The sequence below is a fragment of the Abramis brama genome (genome assembly GCF_963993115.1).
Source record: "Abramis brama genome assembly, chromosome: 13".
NCBI lineage: Eukaryota > Metazoa > Chordata > Actinopteri > Cypriniformes > Leuciscidae > Abramis > Abramis brama.
Window position 1 is genome coordinate 9,743,261 of NC_139975.1, and position 15,884 is coordinate 9,759,144.

Consider the following 15,884-nt stretch of genomic DNA (forward strand, 5'->3'; position numbering starts at 1 on the left):
TCAGCTCATCGCGATCTCTCAAACTTCCCTTATAATCAATGAAGTTGTCTACACTGCACACTGAATCTCTTATTTATAATGTCTGTACTTTGTTACAATGAGAGTAGTGTTGTCAAAGTACCGGTACTTCGGTACTGAAAATGTGACGATACCAGCATTTCTGTAGTACCGGGTATATTCAGTACCCACTAATAGGCAGCTGCTTTAAGTCACTTCCGTGTTTTTATCTAAGTGCAGGGCTCCAGACTTACTTTTTTTACTTGGAGCACTGTCTGTAGCAGATATATACCACGATATATATGCTGTGGTACTGAAATTGGTACCGAGAGCCGTAAAATTTTAATGGTATCGGTACCGACTACTGGAATTTTGGTACCGTGACATCCCTAAATGAGAGGATTCGTGAGCCTGCATAACTCAGAATTGAACTCAGTGTTTCGAGCGGTGGGTGGATTTTAACCTAAACACCTCTGATTGGCCATTGTGTCTCAAGAAATCAACAGATATGCCTGTGATTGGCTGCATTACTCAAACACGTTTTCATATCACGCTCTCCAGAGTGCAAACACAAATATGCACTGGCGCTTTTCAAAATCTGTTATTAGTTTCAACTGAGGGTGCACCCCATAGAACCGGGCCTGATCGGAGCCTGGTGCTCCTAAATACTTTTTTTGTACGCAATGCACATTATCCATTTCCACTCATCCACATTTAGCCAGTAAGCTTGATAGGCCGTCATCAAACAAGGCTCTGTTTCATAAGGAGGAACAGTCTGATTTCCATTACATTAAGTTGAGCAAACCCACATGAAGAAAAATCAGTCAAATGATAGAGGAACTGAGAAAAATGCAGACAACAGCTAAGTTGTGCATGCCTTATGTTTAGTAAAATCTCCAGTGGGGTTATGCAGTATGAATGCTCTATTAAGTCCAACATTCAGATTCTGTCCCCACCACTGCAGATCGACAGGAGTATAAAAGGTCTCTGTGACGTCGGTTTGCTAGTGACGCTAGTGTAGAAAACCTGAACAAACGAACGTGAGAGAGAAGGGAAGGGCCAATCTGATTGCAAGTCATCATATATCAAATTAAATATCAGCTTCCTGAGCCAACTTAATTATATTGTAAATGCATTCATCAACACCTAATTGAAGTAAAAACCAAAAACAAACTAAATAATTTGAAATCTCTTGTTTTAATTTACAGCTACAAAAGTGGTGAAACACCCAACAAAAACCAAGCACTAACACACACATATACATGTATATAAACGCATACAAAATATACAACCTGAGCAGACAGGAAAGAGACGAAGAGATTTAATGTAATTGTTCATTTCGGCTGTGAACTGCCGCAACACGTTGCAGTTATCATATTCTGACTGTGACGAACCAGAGGAAAAAAAGTAAGGGAGGGGGAGAATCAAACGCCAAAGCACTGTGCAAGTGTGCAAGGCGGAAAGTGAGCGAGCCAGGGAGCGAACCAAAGCGCGCATGAGAGAGAGAGAGGGAGAGGGAGAGAGAGAAACTGCACTGATGATCGACGCCAGCCTGCCACCACTCTGTAGCAGTGAGTGGCTGCAACAAAAGCACAGAATAACATCTCAGCTCCTCTCCTCTGCTTTTCCCCTCACTGCATCTCTCTTCCTCGGTGCCGAGAACTCCACAGCAGCAGAGCCACACGGAACCGCCGTCGCTAGTGCAGCCTCTGCCTGCCATCAACAAGTTAGGGATAAAGGACATTGAGTACTGAAAGAGGAATGCGTGATCTTCAATTAACCAATTGAGCTGACATCATTGCGGTGGAAAAGGAAAGAGGCAGCTAAGGGACGGAGGGATCTGCTCAGCGGTGCTGCTTTGGATGCAAATCATCAACTTTAAATTTAAGGATTCTTGGAAGGCAAATAATGCTCATCTTTTCTTAATCTGGGAATTGAATAGCAGGACTGAAAAAAAGGAGAGACCCAAAAAAGAGAAAACCGCATCCCAGGACATGGAATTCCTGAATTTGGTTCAACTGGGGGGGCTAAGCACTTCTTTATTTCTGAAGAGCTTGATTCCTCTTGTATTTACCCAAAAGGTTTTTTTCCCTTTGGATTTCTCTTCCATCTGGCTGCTCCAAAAGTCTGCGGAAAAAGACAGTTGAATGCAGCCTCCGATGTACACAAAAGAATGGGTAAGTTAGCCCTTTTATTCACAGAGTCTGGACCTGAATAGGCAATGTAGTGAATAGGAGGGGGGACAGTGGCTGTCAGGGTCTCTAGAAACATCTATATACTTAAAATTCTGCTTTCCTTTTCTTTCCCATACGCTTATAATATTTAATAAGTGGTCCTTTCCAGCAGAGGGGAAAAAAACGACTTACAAGCCACTTAAATTACTGCAAAAAAAAATAAAATAATAATAATTAAAATGGAAAATTAAGGCATATTCAGTTGGGGTGGGGGGAGATAAAACATCCTGAAAAAAAAAAACGAAAAAAAAAACACAAAAACTAAAGGACTCGCAAATAAATTGTAATATTGCAATACTGCAATCCAAACACATGGATGGATCATTTCTGCATTAAAATGACTTAAGCATAACTATTAGTGCAATTCATTGAACATTCATTTTAAATGTTCATTTAAAATTCTTGGATCAACAAGCAGATTGCTTTGGCTGTTGACAAATACAGAGAGATCGTGAAAGAAAAATGTTTGTGTACTGCAGAGATTAGACTTCCCTCCCCCAGTTTATTTTCTTATCTTTAAACCCACCCAGGTTTCCATTCAAGGTGGCCATTGGTGGGACAAGCACCAGCGGCACTTTGTGTGATCAGCATGCTACTGTGCCTCCCTCCTGTGTCATGCACAACCTGCCCCCAGAAATGCCGATGTGAAGACCTGCAGTTTTACTGCGACACACAGGGGCTCCTGGCGCCCCCAGACGGTGTGGATAAAGGGGCCCTTGGACTTTCGCTTAGACACAACAGCATCAGCGAGCTCAGCTCAGACCAGTTCTTTGGCTTCACCCAGCTTACTTGGCTTCATCTGGACCACAACCAAATAACCACAGTGCATGAAGATGCCTTCCAGGGGCTGTACAAGCTCAAGGACCTTAACCTGAGCTCAAACCGCATCACCAAGCTGCCAAACACAACCTTCATCCACCTCATCAACCTGCAGATCTTGGATCTCTCCTTCAACCAGATGATGGCTCTGGAGCCTGAGCTTTTTCACGGGCTAAGGAAACTTCAGATCCTTCACCTGCGGTCAAACTCCCTGCGCACGACACCCGTGCGGGCCTTCTGGGACTGCCGGAGCCTGGAATACCTTGGCCTGAGCAACAACCGGCTCCGTAGCCTGGCCCGGAACGGCTTTGCCGGGTTAATTAAGCTCCGGGAGCTCCATTTGGAACACAATCACTTGACAAAGATTAACTTGGCACACTTCCCTCGTCTGGTCGCCCTCCAGTTCCTTTATCTACAATGGAACAAGATCAACAATTTAACATGCACCATGGAATGGAAATGGACAACTCTGGAGAAACTGGATCTCACTGGGAACGAGATACGTGTACTCACCCCCGACGTGTTCGAGACTTTGCCCAGCCTCAAGATCTTGCTGCTGGATAACAACAAACTGACCAGCCTCGATACCCAAACCATGGATATGTGGAAGTCCCTAACTGTGATTGGGTTGTCAAGCAACCTTTGGGAATGTACCAAACGGATCTGCAATTTGGCCACTTGGCTGAGCACCTTTAAGGGGCGATGGGAACATTCTATCCTCTGCTACAGTCCCGAGTACTCACAGGGTGAGGAAATACTGGATGCCGTTTACGGATTCCAACTTTGCCAAAATTTCTCGGCCCCGGTCATACTGACCAGTACCAGTACGGATGCCATGCTCCCAGAGATCACAAGCTCCCTGTTTGGAAATATGCAGACCCCTACGCAAGACTTCTACGCAGAGGATTTTGGGAGCTTTACGATTGTCACTACTACTACCACCACCACCCAACCCCCACGCACTGCCCTTGCTACTACAATGACGGTGGAGGGGGCAGATGTTACAGAGGACTACTCTGCTTTGGACAACACGGTGCTGACCCAGAGGGTCATCATTGGCACCATGGCTCTGTTGTTTTCATTCTTTCTCATTATTTTTGTAGTGTACATATCGCGAAAATGCTGTCCTCCCACTCTGAGGCGGATCCGCCATTGCTCGGCCATTCAGAACCGGCGACAGATGAGGACCCAGCAGAGGCAGCCAATGGCGGACCTGGCTACACAGGTGCCCTATAACGAGTACGATCCCGGTCACGAGGAGGGTGCACTTGTGATCATCAATGGCTATGGGCAGTGCAAATGTCAGCAACTGCCTTACAAAGAGTGTGAAGTATAAACTATTTATTCTTGCAGTTTATGGGTTTAACCATTCGTCCATTTCAAAAGATACAGGGTTTGCTTTTGGACATTTTTTGTTCCCTTTTCAGTTTGTATGAAGAAAGTTTCTTTGAAATTGTTAGCTTTGGAAATCTATGAAAGCTTGAGATGCCTGGGATGAATTTGAAAATAAGAAATATAGAGAAATCCACAAGTTTATTTTTGTAATACAAATGCAAAGGTTCATATCTAGCTGGGGCAATCAATCTCAACAGAGGAAGGTTGGATGCGTCACTACATCACCAGTTTGTGTACTATGTATTTTGCAGCACAGAGGAGATGAGAAATCTATAGCCAAACTGCCTGGAACCCTGTGCTCCAGAAAACAGTTTATAAAATGACATATCTTCTGATAAATGGTGAAATTTTATTACATGGGAAAATAGCTACATATGCTGAGCAGTGCAAATTTAAAAAGATAAAAAAAAAGATTTTGTGCACATTAGCAACACTATAGATCTCACTCACATATTCACTTTTGGGGAGAGGAAACAAAACATACACAAATCAGATGGATACAAAGCATCATTTTTAACACCGTTTCTAAATTGAGAACAAATACTGTTATAAATTGAGCCACATAATGAAATTTAGATTTGAACAGGGAATTCAACCCACTCACGTTACTTGGCTTTCTCATGTGGCAGAAATGATCCTTTCACTTTCGAGTCTTAAATTCAAACTAATGAGAACACTTAACAGCCTTCTTGTTTCTGTATTTGGTTAAATTCAATAAACTCTTTCCAGTTCCTTTAAATCTTAACGCCTTGCACTTTGTGCGAAAAGGTTAATGTCCAATATGGCTCTAACAAAATGTCCAAATAAGCTCCCTCTATTACAACTTCAGCAGGGATTTACTAAATGTTAAACAGAGGCGATTGCTCGATTTTCATTGTGCATATATTCTTACATAAGATTGCTTAAAACACTGACATCCTCACTGTGACAGAACAATGCTGCTTAGATCACTGCATCATTAATTAATGGTAGAGACCATCAAAGAAAGCTAGATGAAGCAAACACCAGCGAGAATAACTTCCTAGTGAAAAGGGTAGGGAAAAGAAGGAATGCAGAGGACACTGACAATTGTCTCCTAAAAATAAATGTGCATGCTTTGTGTCGCACTGTTCAAATGCAGCAAAGACCATAATCATACCTAACAGCTTCAACATTGAGTCAATTAAGCCCTGGGAAAACAAATCTAATGTTCTGTCACCCAAATCCTCTGCCCTGAATGTTTCAGCCTCCTCGGCCAGTACAAAATCAGTGCATGAGATCTGCTGCCTTCATGGAAATAAGAGAGTTATTACTTCATAGCCTTGTTCCTTTTAGTCCATGAATACAAAAAAGCCTTTTTTTTTTTTGTCTGCGCAAGAAATACCAGAGGTTCATACCAAGGACACAAAATAAACCGAAACAGAGAGAAAAGCTGAAGTAAAGCGTAGCGCAGCTCTCAGGAGAGCATGCAGAAGACAGCAGGAGGCTGGGTCAGGAAACATTTGTATGCAGCACTGAGAGGACAGACATTAGCATCAAACTAAAGAAGCTGCTGCTGCAGTAACTTAGCTCTTTGTGTTGAAATCAAGAGTTGGGGGCAGGGATGCACAGGGGGGGTAAAGGAAGCACAAACACCAGTTAGCATCTAATTGAAGTCAATGAGCATCTTAGAAGCCACCGAGTGAGGCTGAATCAGGGTACATAAACCATTAGAGAAAAAAAAAAAGAACTGCATGACAAAACAGTGAATGACAACACCCTGGGCAAGATCTGGAAAGCACTGAATGCCACACTAGTCAAGCTGCAATTATTGCCTCAATACAGAAAAAAAATATTAGTCATCAAGCTATTTAGCTTAAGAGAAAACTGCTTTAGTCATATCCTGGCAGAAGGTTTTGGTGTAAAGCTCAAAATCTGAAAATTGGCATCTATATCAAAGCTTTTCTGGTCACCTACCTAATGGTAGTAGAAAAAAATGAAATTAAGTATGCCGAAGAGATTGGTTAAAGTTGTCCTCTAGAGGGTGCTGTAAAATACCATGAATGAGAAATGACTGCAAAACTTATCTTCTCTAACTCCAACCCTGTAAAAGACAACTTTATGTTGGTAAAAACAAATAGAAAGGGAATGCAGGTCTGTGTAGCTGATCTTTTCTGTGCATCCAGAGGTGTAGCTGGGTTCCTGCATTCCAAAATGTTTTTTTTCAAATGCTGTTTGACTAAACGATTAAAATCAGCTAACATTTACTAAGCCAAGAACATCCACCAATGGTGTTACTTTGTTTTGGGATTTAGCCAAGCTTTGCTTTGTGCGTTCCTCAAAAATCCTTGCATGTTTAAAGAAAACAGATTACCTGCCATGCACATTAGCACCATTAAAAAAAATATATATAAAAAAAAAAGACAAAAACCCTCATATCCTGATCTGATAGTTTAGACATGTGTGACGGGGAAGAACGACTTTCTAATGAAATTCTGACAAACTGTTTAAACTATCAGCTTATAAGCAATCACAAAAACCACTGAACATGAATCCATTTGCACTCCTGTAAACTTTTTTTTGAGGGGGATCTTTCCATACGCTGAAGTCCTGCTGCTCGCTCTGGCCAAAATAGTCCCTTCAAATCACAATCCAGAAACTTCTTTGTGCAAAAATTAATGCTTTTCACCCTCCTCTTCTCAAAACCCCGCTTTTTCCTTTTGTATTGTAATATGTACTATTTCATATCTGTATAGTGGGTAAAGATGTGGCCAACTGAAAAGATCTTTTTTTCCTTAAGACGTATATTTTTAAATAAAAATGTTACAATTTATAAATGTTTTGGTCTAATATGCTCTTTAGGTACATAAGGTCATACTTGCCTGTATATACTGTTGGTTAAAATATCTTCTACACAAAGGATTGTTGAAACGTTATCATGTATCAAACGTGCTGAATACAGAGATGGCTGAAAGCCTTTTAAGAACGATGCACTCAGGGTATTCGGTCTAAGCTTCAGGCAAGGTGCCCTTCTGAAGTAAATGGCTTCTGATATCATTAACATTATCATAACCCTGCACTCACCTGCCCTTCTATACTGAGATAACAACCTGCCTGAATGACTGGTATCAAATGCAACACCACAACGGAGATTCCACTCTAGCCCAGGGAAGAATAATGTTTTAATCAGCTTAACAATGCTATTATAAACATGAGATGATTGACATTGGCTGAAAATGATTATCTAGCCCACTAATTATTGATTTAAATATGATCTAAATAGTGGTAGGTAGGAGGACGTTGGCAGAAAAGCAGCTCAAAAGTTTTGCAGGAGAATTATGGGACCATTACTTATCTCATGTGAATTGTCAAATATTTCTGTCTGGACAGGTTTTTTCTTCTCTATTCCTCTGAGATTCTTCAGTAAGCAGAGTACGTAAAATGGTGCTGATGCATGACACTACCGGTGGGAAATTACTGAGGTCTCAGACGCTCTAGAAATACTGTTCCAAATATAAAATGAAAAGAAAATGAAAATTAGTCACTCTGAACCAACATTACTGATTTTCATCCCAAACAAAATCTGTAAAATCTGAGCTTTGGCCAAGAAGAGGAAGAATCGTGGCCATACAGAAAATGCAACAAACAAAAAAAAAAGATGACTTTTAATTTTTTTTTTTTGCAATATATAAAATATAAAATAAATACAAATGTACCTGCAGGTACATTATAAAGCCATGAGTGAAACCAGTGATTTCCTCAATAAAACTGCAGCTGCAGCCTCTGTGGAGGTTTCTAAAGAGTGAGGGTGGCAGCAAGCATATGCCACAGTAGCTACACGCCTGTGTTATATACTGTGCAATGCACAAGTACTGCAGGGCAAGCTGGAAGAAATCCAATTTACAGTGCAGAATATAGGGGACCAAAAGCATAAATAATACCCCGACTGTTACGGTATGCTTAACCTTGGGAGTCTAATACATCAGGCACTGTGAATATCAGCTTTTAAAATATAGCCATTTTAAATGCTTTTTCTATAAATAATACATTCAGCTACCCAGCCACTTCAACAACAATGATATTGCGTGTGTCATCCATGATTTCTGCCTGACAGTTTATAGATTTTAAATCATTTGTAAATCGAGATCGAATAACCCAGACGATAGAATTGTTTTTAATGATGATTTTACTGCAGGAGTAAGGTAAACGAGAAAAGCAATTGGTCGACTCCCTCCGGGCAGCTGTTGACCACTGGTTCACAGATGTTGTGCCTATATGCATTTTTTTCTCAGATAAAAAAGACAAGTTGTTGGGGAGTGGGGGGGGAGGCAGAATGGCTGAAGCTGAATGATTTATAGAGGACAGCAGTTTCTGAAGCCTTCTTACAGAGGCTTCAGATGCAGCGGCTTTCTAAGGCTTTTCACTCACTGCGAAAAGCCATTAACTCCAAAGGTCATTTTTAATTTGGTTGCAGCCCTGCATGGCAGAGGTCTGTCCCCGTCTGAGGAAATGAAAACAGAAGTGAATTAACTCTGGATTTAAGTACACTAAGATAAACATAAGAAAGTGAGAGAATATTGTGCGTCTCAACTTTGTGCTCGAACTGTACGGCGTGTACCCAATTACGAAGGCTCGTTTAAACCCTGCGTGAAGTCACTGAACGCACACAAATGAAAAGGCAACTCCGAGACCAGATGAAAACAGGCTAATACTTTTAGAGGATTTCTTATTGTATCACGAAAGTCGCTCCAACCGTTAATTTGCTCCCTCTGTTTTTAAGTCTACAAAAAAGGGTCTTATTTTCTCTCTCTGCATCATTTCCTTAGAGCTCTGAGCTCTCAGGGACCACAGAGGATGAATGGACACCTCTCTTCAAAACAAGTCTCTCAAAATGAACTATATTAAAGCAAAGGGCCGAAGCTCCATTAGCCACCAAGGGTAGTCATCCCTCATCCACTCCCTGATCAAAGTAGTCAACAAAAAGGAAATGATAGAGAGAGGCACATTGCGGCTCAATGAACCAGCTAGCGAAAAATAAAAGCATTTTTTCGTTAGATTCAGCTGAAGCACTTTTGCCCTTGGATGATAAGATGATACCAAATGTTGTAGTGCTAATTACTAGCTGTGCATGAAAAAAGTCAAATGCACAACCTCTATTCTGCAAAGGTAAAAAGATAAATACTTAAGCAGACTTTTTTCTTATTTACCTAGAGAGCGATGTTACAATGGGGACCATGGCTGCATCCGAAACCAAATACTTCGATACTATATAGTGGGTGAAAAACAGTATGTGACAAAAGTAATGTTCACAGTATTCATAAAAGAGAAATCAAAATGTACCCGGATGACCCACTACTTCTAGCGAGATTCTGAAGTGTGCATATATGATGGACACTTAATTATCCTATGAGGCCACGGGAGAGGATTTGTGAATAGCAGTGAAGCGACACAACTGACGCCGGTAGGTCACATGATGACAACATGGTGAATGTAGTACGTCCGGATTACATTCACACTACGCACATTCATACTATATAGATCATCCTTTTTTAGTGGTCGTGAAGTAATTACTTACAAAATAAGTAGCTACTCAAGAGAGTATGCAATCTCTGACGCAGCCCGTCATTCATTCAGTGCTTAATATGGCGGATACAGGTGCGTCTTTCGGCGTGAAAGACAATTCAGACAGTTGAAGGAACTGTCACTGTCCCAATCGGGCAGGTGCTGCATGGTTACATAAATGTATTATTTGCATGCGTTTTCAAGCCTTGCCACACAAGTCAAGAGTAAAGGCCATTGCACACTGAGTCAGAAATTCGTGTTCGTCAGCCTTAAAATTCGTCACGCACAGAAACCTTGCACACTGAGTCCGATGTGCATTTATTAAACCTTTGCGGAAAAAACGCAAAAAATACAAAATGGATTCGTCAAGCAGTGAGGATGATTTTGTTGCCCTCTTTCTTCTAAAAAAGAGAAAAAGAAAGAGGAAATATTGGGTCCATCCAATCCTGAGATTGCGCCGAGAGGAAGGAGAGTTTCACCTCCTTATCAAGGAGTTGCGAAATTATCCCGAGCGATTCAAAATTTACCTCAGAATAGTTTGATGCTTTGATAGCGATACTGGAGCCACATATTAAAAAGAAGACCACCAATTTCCATGAACCAATCGATCCTGTTATGTCTAAGGTATGGACACACACACACACGGCCGGCCGGCGGAAGCGCTGGGCAGACAGAACAGCTGTATACAGGTTATATTTTATACCCAAATAATACATGATTAGTAATCAAATTGGCTGCTCAAATCACAACTTAATCGATCCGAAATTTCGATCTGAGGGGAGGTTTATTCCTTTTCTAATCCGATCGAGAGAACATGTAAACACTTGATCGAATTGATTTTAATTTTTAATTGATTGAATTAACTTGTCAGACGCCATTCTGGATTTTGTTGTTCGCTTGTATGGCTCTGAATTGTCAAAAAACCTCTCAAAATACTGGCTGTGGATGCGAAAAACGCAGAAAATCGAACCTGATCCGAATTTTTTTATTACGGACGAAAGTTTCGTAGACAGTGTGCAATGGCCTTAAGTCAAGAGAACTTGCGCACGCTGCGTGAGATGTTTCATCCTAAGCGCACACAGGAAGCTGCTCATCTCAGACAGCTTTTCTCTTTCAAGTCTCCTTGCGCTTGAATGGACAAATTCACAAATTTCTCTCAAAATGTCTGCCTTGGCAATTATAAACGTAAATAAACGTAGTCAGTTATGGTAAATAGTAGAGAAAGATAACGCATGTATATCAGCACATTGGATCCGTGCATTAGTCTTAAAGTGACAGCAGCCTAAAATTCTTGCTCACTGCTCTTCACTGAATAACTTTTGTAACTTTAATAAGGAACAGTCTTTATTTAATGTATAAAGTGAAGTGCCGTGTATATGCATATATGCAGTGTTTTTACATTTGATTACTTTATTCAGTTTCTATAACTGCAAACTACTGTTTGCCCTACCTGAAGCTGTGGTTTCGAAATTGGAATTGAGAACTGTTAAATTTCACTGGTATCTAAAATGTTGGTGTCATAACCTTATTACGATACAAGGATACATGGGTCAAAAACAATAACTATTTCATCAATTTATTAGTTTTTATTGTGGTGGGGCCAGTGAAAATGTAATCATTGAAATAACAAATCAAAATCTCAAATCAAATCGATATCTTGTGAATTTGTTTCGATACCCAGCTCTACACTGGACATCTATACATAATGTAACGGTGTTGTGTGATATATTAGTTGATACCTTGGTTAAAAAAGCAACTAAAAAGGAAAAAAAAATACTAAAGGAAAGCTAACAGATCTAGGAATGTGTACACTTTTGAAAATGTACAGCCGTAGTTTATAATATGATGCAATGCATGGCAACAGATGCAGAAAAGACAAGTTTTACCAGTTTGATCCACATTTGAATGTACCTGCTATAAAAGTACCAGAAAGAAAAGAAAGAATCAACCATTACATATGCTTTCTACATTGTTAATAATGATGACCATCACTAGATGTGGACACGCAGGATTTAAATGACAAAACGCTCCATTTATATCTCACATGGTTGCCAAGGAAACAGTGTTCTGCCAAACTGAATTCGTGTTCATTACCATCTAGGGTGTGACGAACAAAGACATTCATTATCCTTGTTCTGACCAGAAGTAACTTTATGCAGCCCTATTCATGAGAATGTCTGACATCTAAGCATCAGAGGGAAACAATACCAGATATCAAGGTGCATGCAGAGCTAATGCAATGAGTCAGAGCTAATTCACAGCAGCAGGTTAAGAAAAGGCCCCCAATAACACTGACATAACTGTTCTTTGACTTGCCAATAGAGGTGACCTTCATACTACAGAGCTTGGTAACAAAAGCAGTTACACAACTGTAGAGAAAAGCATTTTCTTCCCTAAAACACCACACAATCAGAAATAGTCAGTCGAGCTGAAAACAGCACTGTGATGCGGCACAGAGAAAGCTTGCCACAGACACCCACACAGTCTTCATAATCAAATGTGATGCAAGCGTGCTATAATTAAGCCTCTCTGGATTTCATCACGTTTGCCTATTATGTCTTAGTGCCACAGGTGAAACATCTGCATCGCACTTGTCATTGACTCGCTGAATACAGTCAAGAGACAATGTGCACAATTTAAGGAAATCCAAGAAATGCCTTGAACCTCCTGGAGAGGTGCTCTTGAAAAGCAATCAGATATATCGAAGGGCAAATTACATCAAGATCTTGGAGGAAATACCAACCAGATACTGTGACTATAGCCCATTTCTCCCAGTACCACTCCATGTCTATTCGATCAAAACAAGCCTTTTCAACCAGGCCAGAAGCAATAAGATAGGCATGCAGGAGAGAAACTACTGGGAAACGCAACAACCCACAGGGTTCAAGGACTTAAGAGCGGTGTATGTTTGAAGCATTTATTATGAGCTTCCAATTAATCTCAAAAACGCTTACCAGGTAGGACGGATCAATCTGGATTCTCATCAGCAAATTCCTCCACAACATTTACTGCTTTCCACATTTTAAAGTTTCTCCTCCCTGGAATCCATGGAGACCAGACAAAATCAATTAAACTCGGTCAGGTACCCATAACAAGAAAATATACAAGTGGAGGGAAGTGCCAAAACCCTGTCTTGAGTCCGGCCAAACTAGTTTCTTAGTCATCATATATAGTTTACTGTATAAGATTTTAAGAAACAATTCTAACCCCCAGTTTCACAGACAAGGCTTCAGTCTAGTCCCAGACTAAAATGCATGTTTGAGCTGCTTTAACTGAAAGCAACTTGCACTGGCATATCTTAAAATATGTCAGTACCATTGTTTTGTTTTAAGATGCACACTAGTAACAACCCTCTACGCACACCTTGGCAATAGTATCGCCATTGGCTAGTAAAAAAAATTTTTGTTTACTCGCCAGACAGATAGATAGAGATATATATAGTATAAAATACAACAAAGAATATAGTTTACATGTAGTGCGTAGTGCTCTCAGCAAAGTGGTGGCACGTTGTGCGCCTTTCTAGAGTTTACGGTACGTCAAATACAGGTACGTTGCACATCTATTGAGTTGAATTGAAATAGTACAGATCGCTTGGCAGAGAGCGAAACTCTCAAGCGCTCAGTCAGTGTTCAGCGAGTGAAAATACATCTATACTAAACTTAGATTTTACTCACCAGTGTGTGTATAAGAATTTATTAGCCAATGGCTAATGATAGACATATAGTCGCCCCGGCTGAAGATTTAGTCTCAAATGCAAGTCATTTACTCGCACTAAAGACGGTTGAGAGTAATGTTTTTTCTAAGGCATATTTCTAAAAGCTACTTAAATGTCCTAATTGAACCAAGGCCTAATCCAGACTTAATCTAATCCCTGTCTGTGTAACCAGGTCTAAGTGTAACATCATAACCACATCAAAATCTTTAAGTGATAAACCAAAAATCACATGTATAAAAAGGTCCATTTGGATAGCTAATCAGGGTTAATTTTGTCAACAAAATTGCAGATGTAATAAAAAAAAAAGCAAAAAAAAACATGGCGATAAATTAAAGTAAAATCTAGAATATGACAATCAAATAATCAAGTCAAAATGGCAAGATTAAATTAATACATAAGATGCTTGAATAATTTTGCACACTTGTAATTTAAAATGTTATTTCATTGACTAAAACTACATGCCATTTTACAGTAAAAGTGACCTAAATTTATGGATGTGAAATGAAAGACTAAGTTTAAGATATTTTTGAAAGCATAAATGAGCCTTGTTAATTTCTCCTTAGATTCAATTGAACAAACTGATAGCACTACAGTTTATTTAGAAACATGACTTTCCAAAAGTGACATGTCACTAGAAACAGCTCAGTACATTATGCATACGAGGGTGACCTTTTCATTTCATACGCCTACCTGTCGCAGGCAAAGAACAACATCTAGAGTGCGACTGCTGAAACCTCAAAGGTCTTATGAAGACACCTGCAGCGGGCACCAGAGGAGGTGCATTGTAGTCATTCCTCAGGATACTATAAACAGAAAGTAGTCTGCAAAACTGGACAACATCTAGTTACCAAGCCTCGGCTCAAGATTGAGGGGCAGAGAATGGGGCATGTCAAGCTTTGCAACGTTCATCTGTCTTCACAGAGCAATCAGTTTTGGCATCCCGTCGCTGTTGGCAAATCGTACAGAGCAGTTAATAAACATGGCATGCTATCTGTCTTCATACTGTCAACTTAAGGCTGACGCCTGCCATGAGGCCGATTCTAAGGTGGGTTATTGAACCTCGAGGGTTTGAATACCAATGCTCTTGTTCACGGTGGGGATCTTTTCTTGTCATTCACACAGTCTGCTCAGATGATCAATAAAAATAAAAAAGTTGAGTCACCAGGAAAGAGTGACGAGATCTTTTGGTTTATTAAGAATGTTAAACACACATTTATGCAACAGTCCATGCGCCCTAATTACCTGGGGAATGATCCTTGGCTACTTTGAATACAAGCCCATATGTCGAACTACCAGAGCATATCTGTGACACTGTGGCACCCTTGCAAGAGTTTTTAGTGTATGCAGGACGACGATGAGAGAAGACATGTGCATGACTTAATGTTTCAATCATTATTAAATCTTACAGAGAGAAAGTTCTGCTGTGCAAGGTGAAATCTAATTTATTAAAATGTTCACCCTTCTACCCTTTCAATTTTTAATTCATTAATATTCATGCTATGACTGCTCCTTAGAGGCCATTCTGGCCAAAAAAAAAAAAAAAACTACACGCAAAAGCCTAACATCTCTCCATAGATTAAAGGAATTACCCAGCTAGACAGAGGTCTCTCTAATAATTAATCACTAAGAAACTATTTTCTATGATCATTTTATACAACTAAAGAAACTGCTAATTTGTTGACAAAATAGAATTTATTATGCACTAACCAAACAACATTATTCAGCTGCACAGATACAGCTTTGTGCTAATTTCAAAGCTTATTTCAGAAAAAGAAAAAAAACGCTTCAAATGATACTGTAAACCTCTGGTAATAATACCTACCTTGGGCTGAAGCCAATATAAAATGGTCACCCTTGAAAGCGAGCCACACATCACAACACGTCTGCAACGTGTTCAAGACGCACATAGACCAGCACAGGCTATTAACTTTTTAATATGCCATTTGCAAAACAATCCTACAATGTCAACGGCTTTAAATGTCTCATAAAACAAGCAGCTTACAAATTTTTTTATCCGAATGGAAAGAACAACAAGAGCTTGAGCATGTATCTATATAACCCATGATCTAAATGGACATAACTGCTCTCTAAGAAACAATGCAATTTTACAGAAGACTGTAAAAGAGCCAGTGTGACAAGAATCAAACCAGTGGGACCATTAAAGAACCATTTCTCCTTGGATCTTGACAATATATCAGGGGGAA

At 40.0% G+C, this 15,884-nt stretch overlaps 2 protein-coding genes across 2 annotated transcripts in view; one reads left to right on the forward strand and one right to left on the reverse strand.

The window, feature by feature from the left end:
* ctnna1 (catenin (cadherin-associated protein), alpha 1) overlaps nt 1-15,884 on the reverse strand; it is a 117,921-nt gene that overhangs the window by 57,471 nt on the left and 44,566 nt on the right. The window lies entirely within an intron of this gene.
* lrrtm2 (leucine rich repeat transmembrane neuronal 2) lies at nt 1,505-6,153 on the forward strand. The gene is made up of 2 exons (XM_084132291.1): nt 1,505-2,174; nt 2,762-6,153. Exons 1-2 carry the CDS (start codon nt 2,171-2,173, stop codon nt 4,384-4,386), a joined length of 1,629 nt encoding a protein of 542 aa, XP_083988417.1. The 5' UTR covers nt 1,505-2,170; the 3' UTR covers nt 4,387-6,153.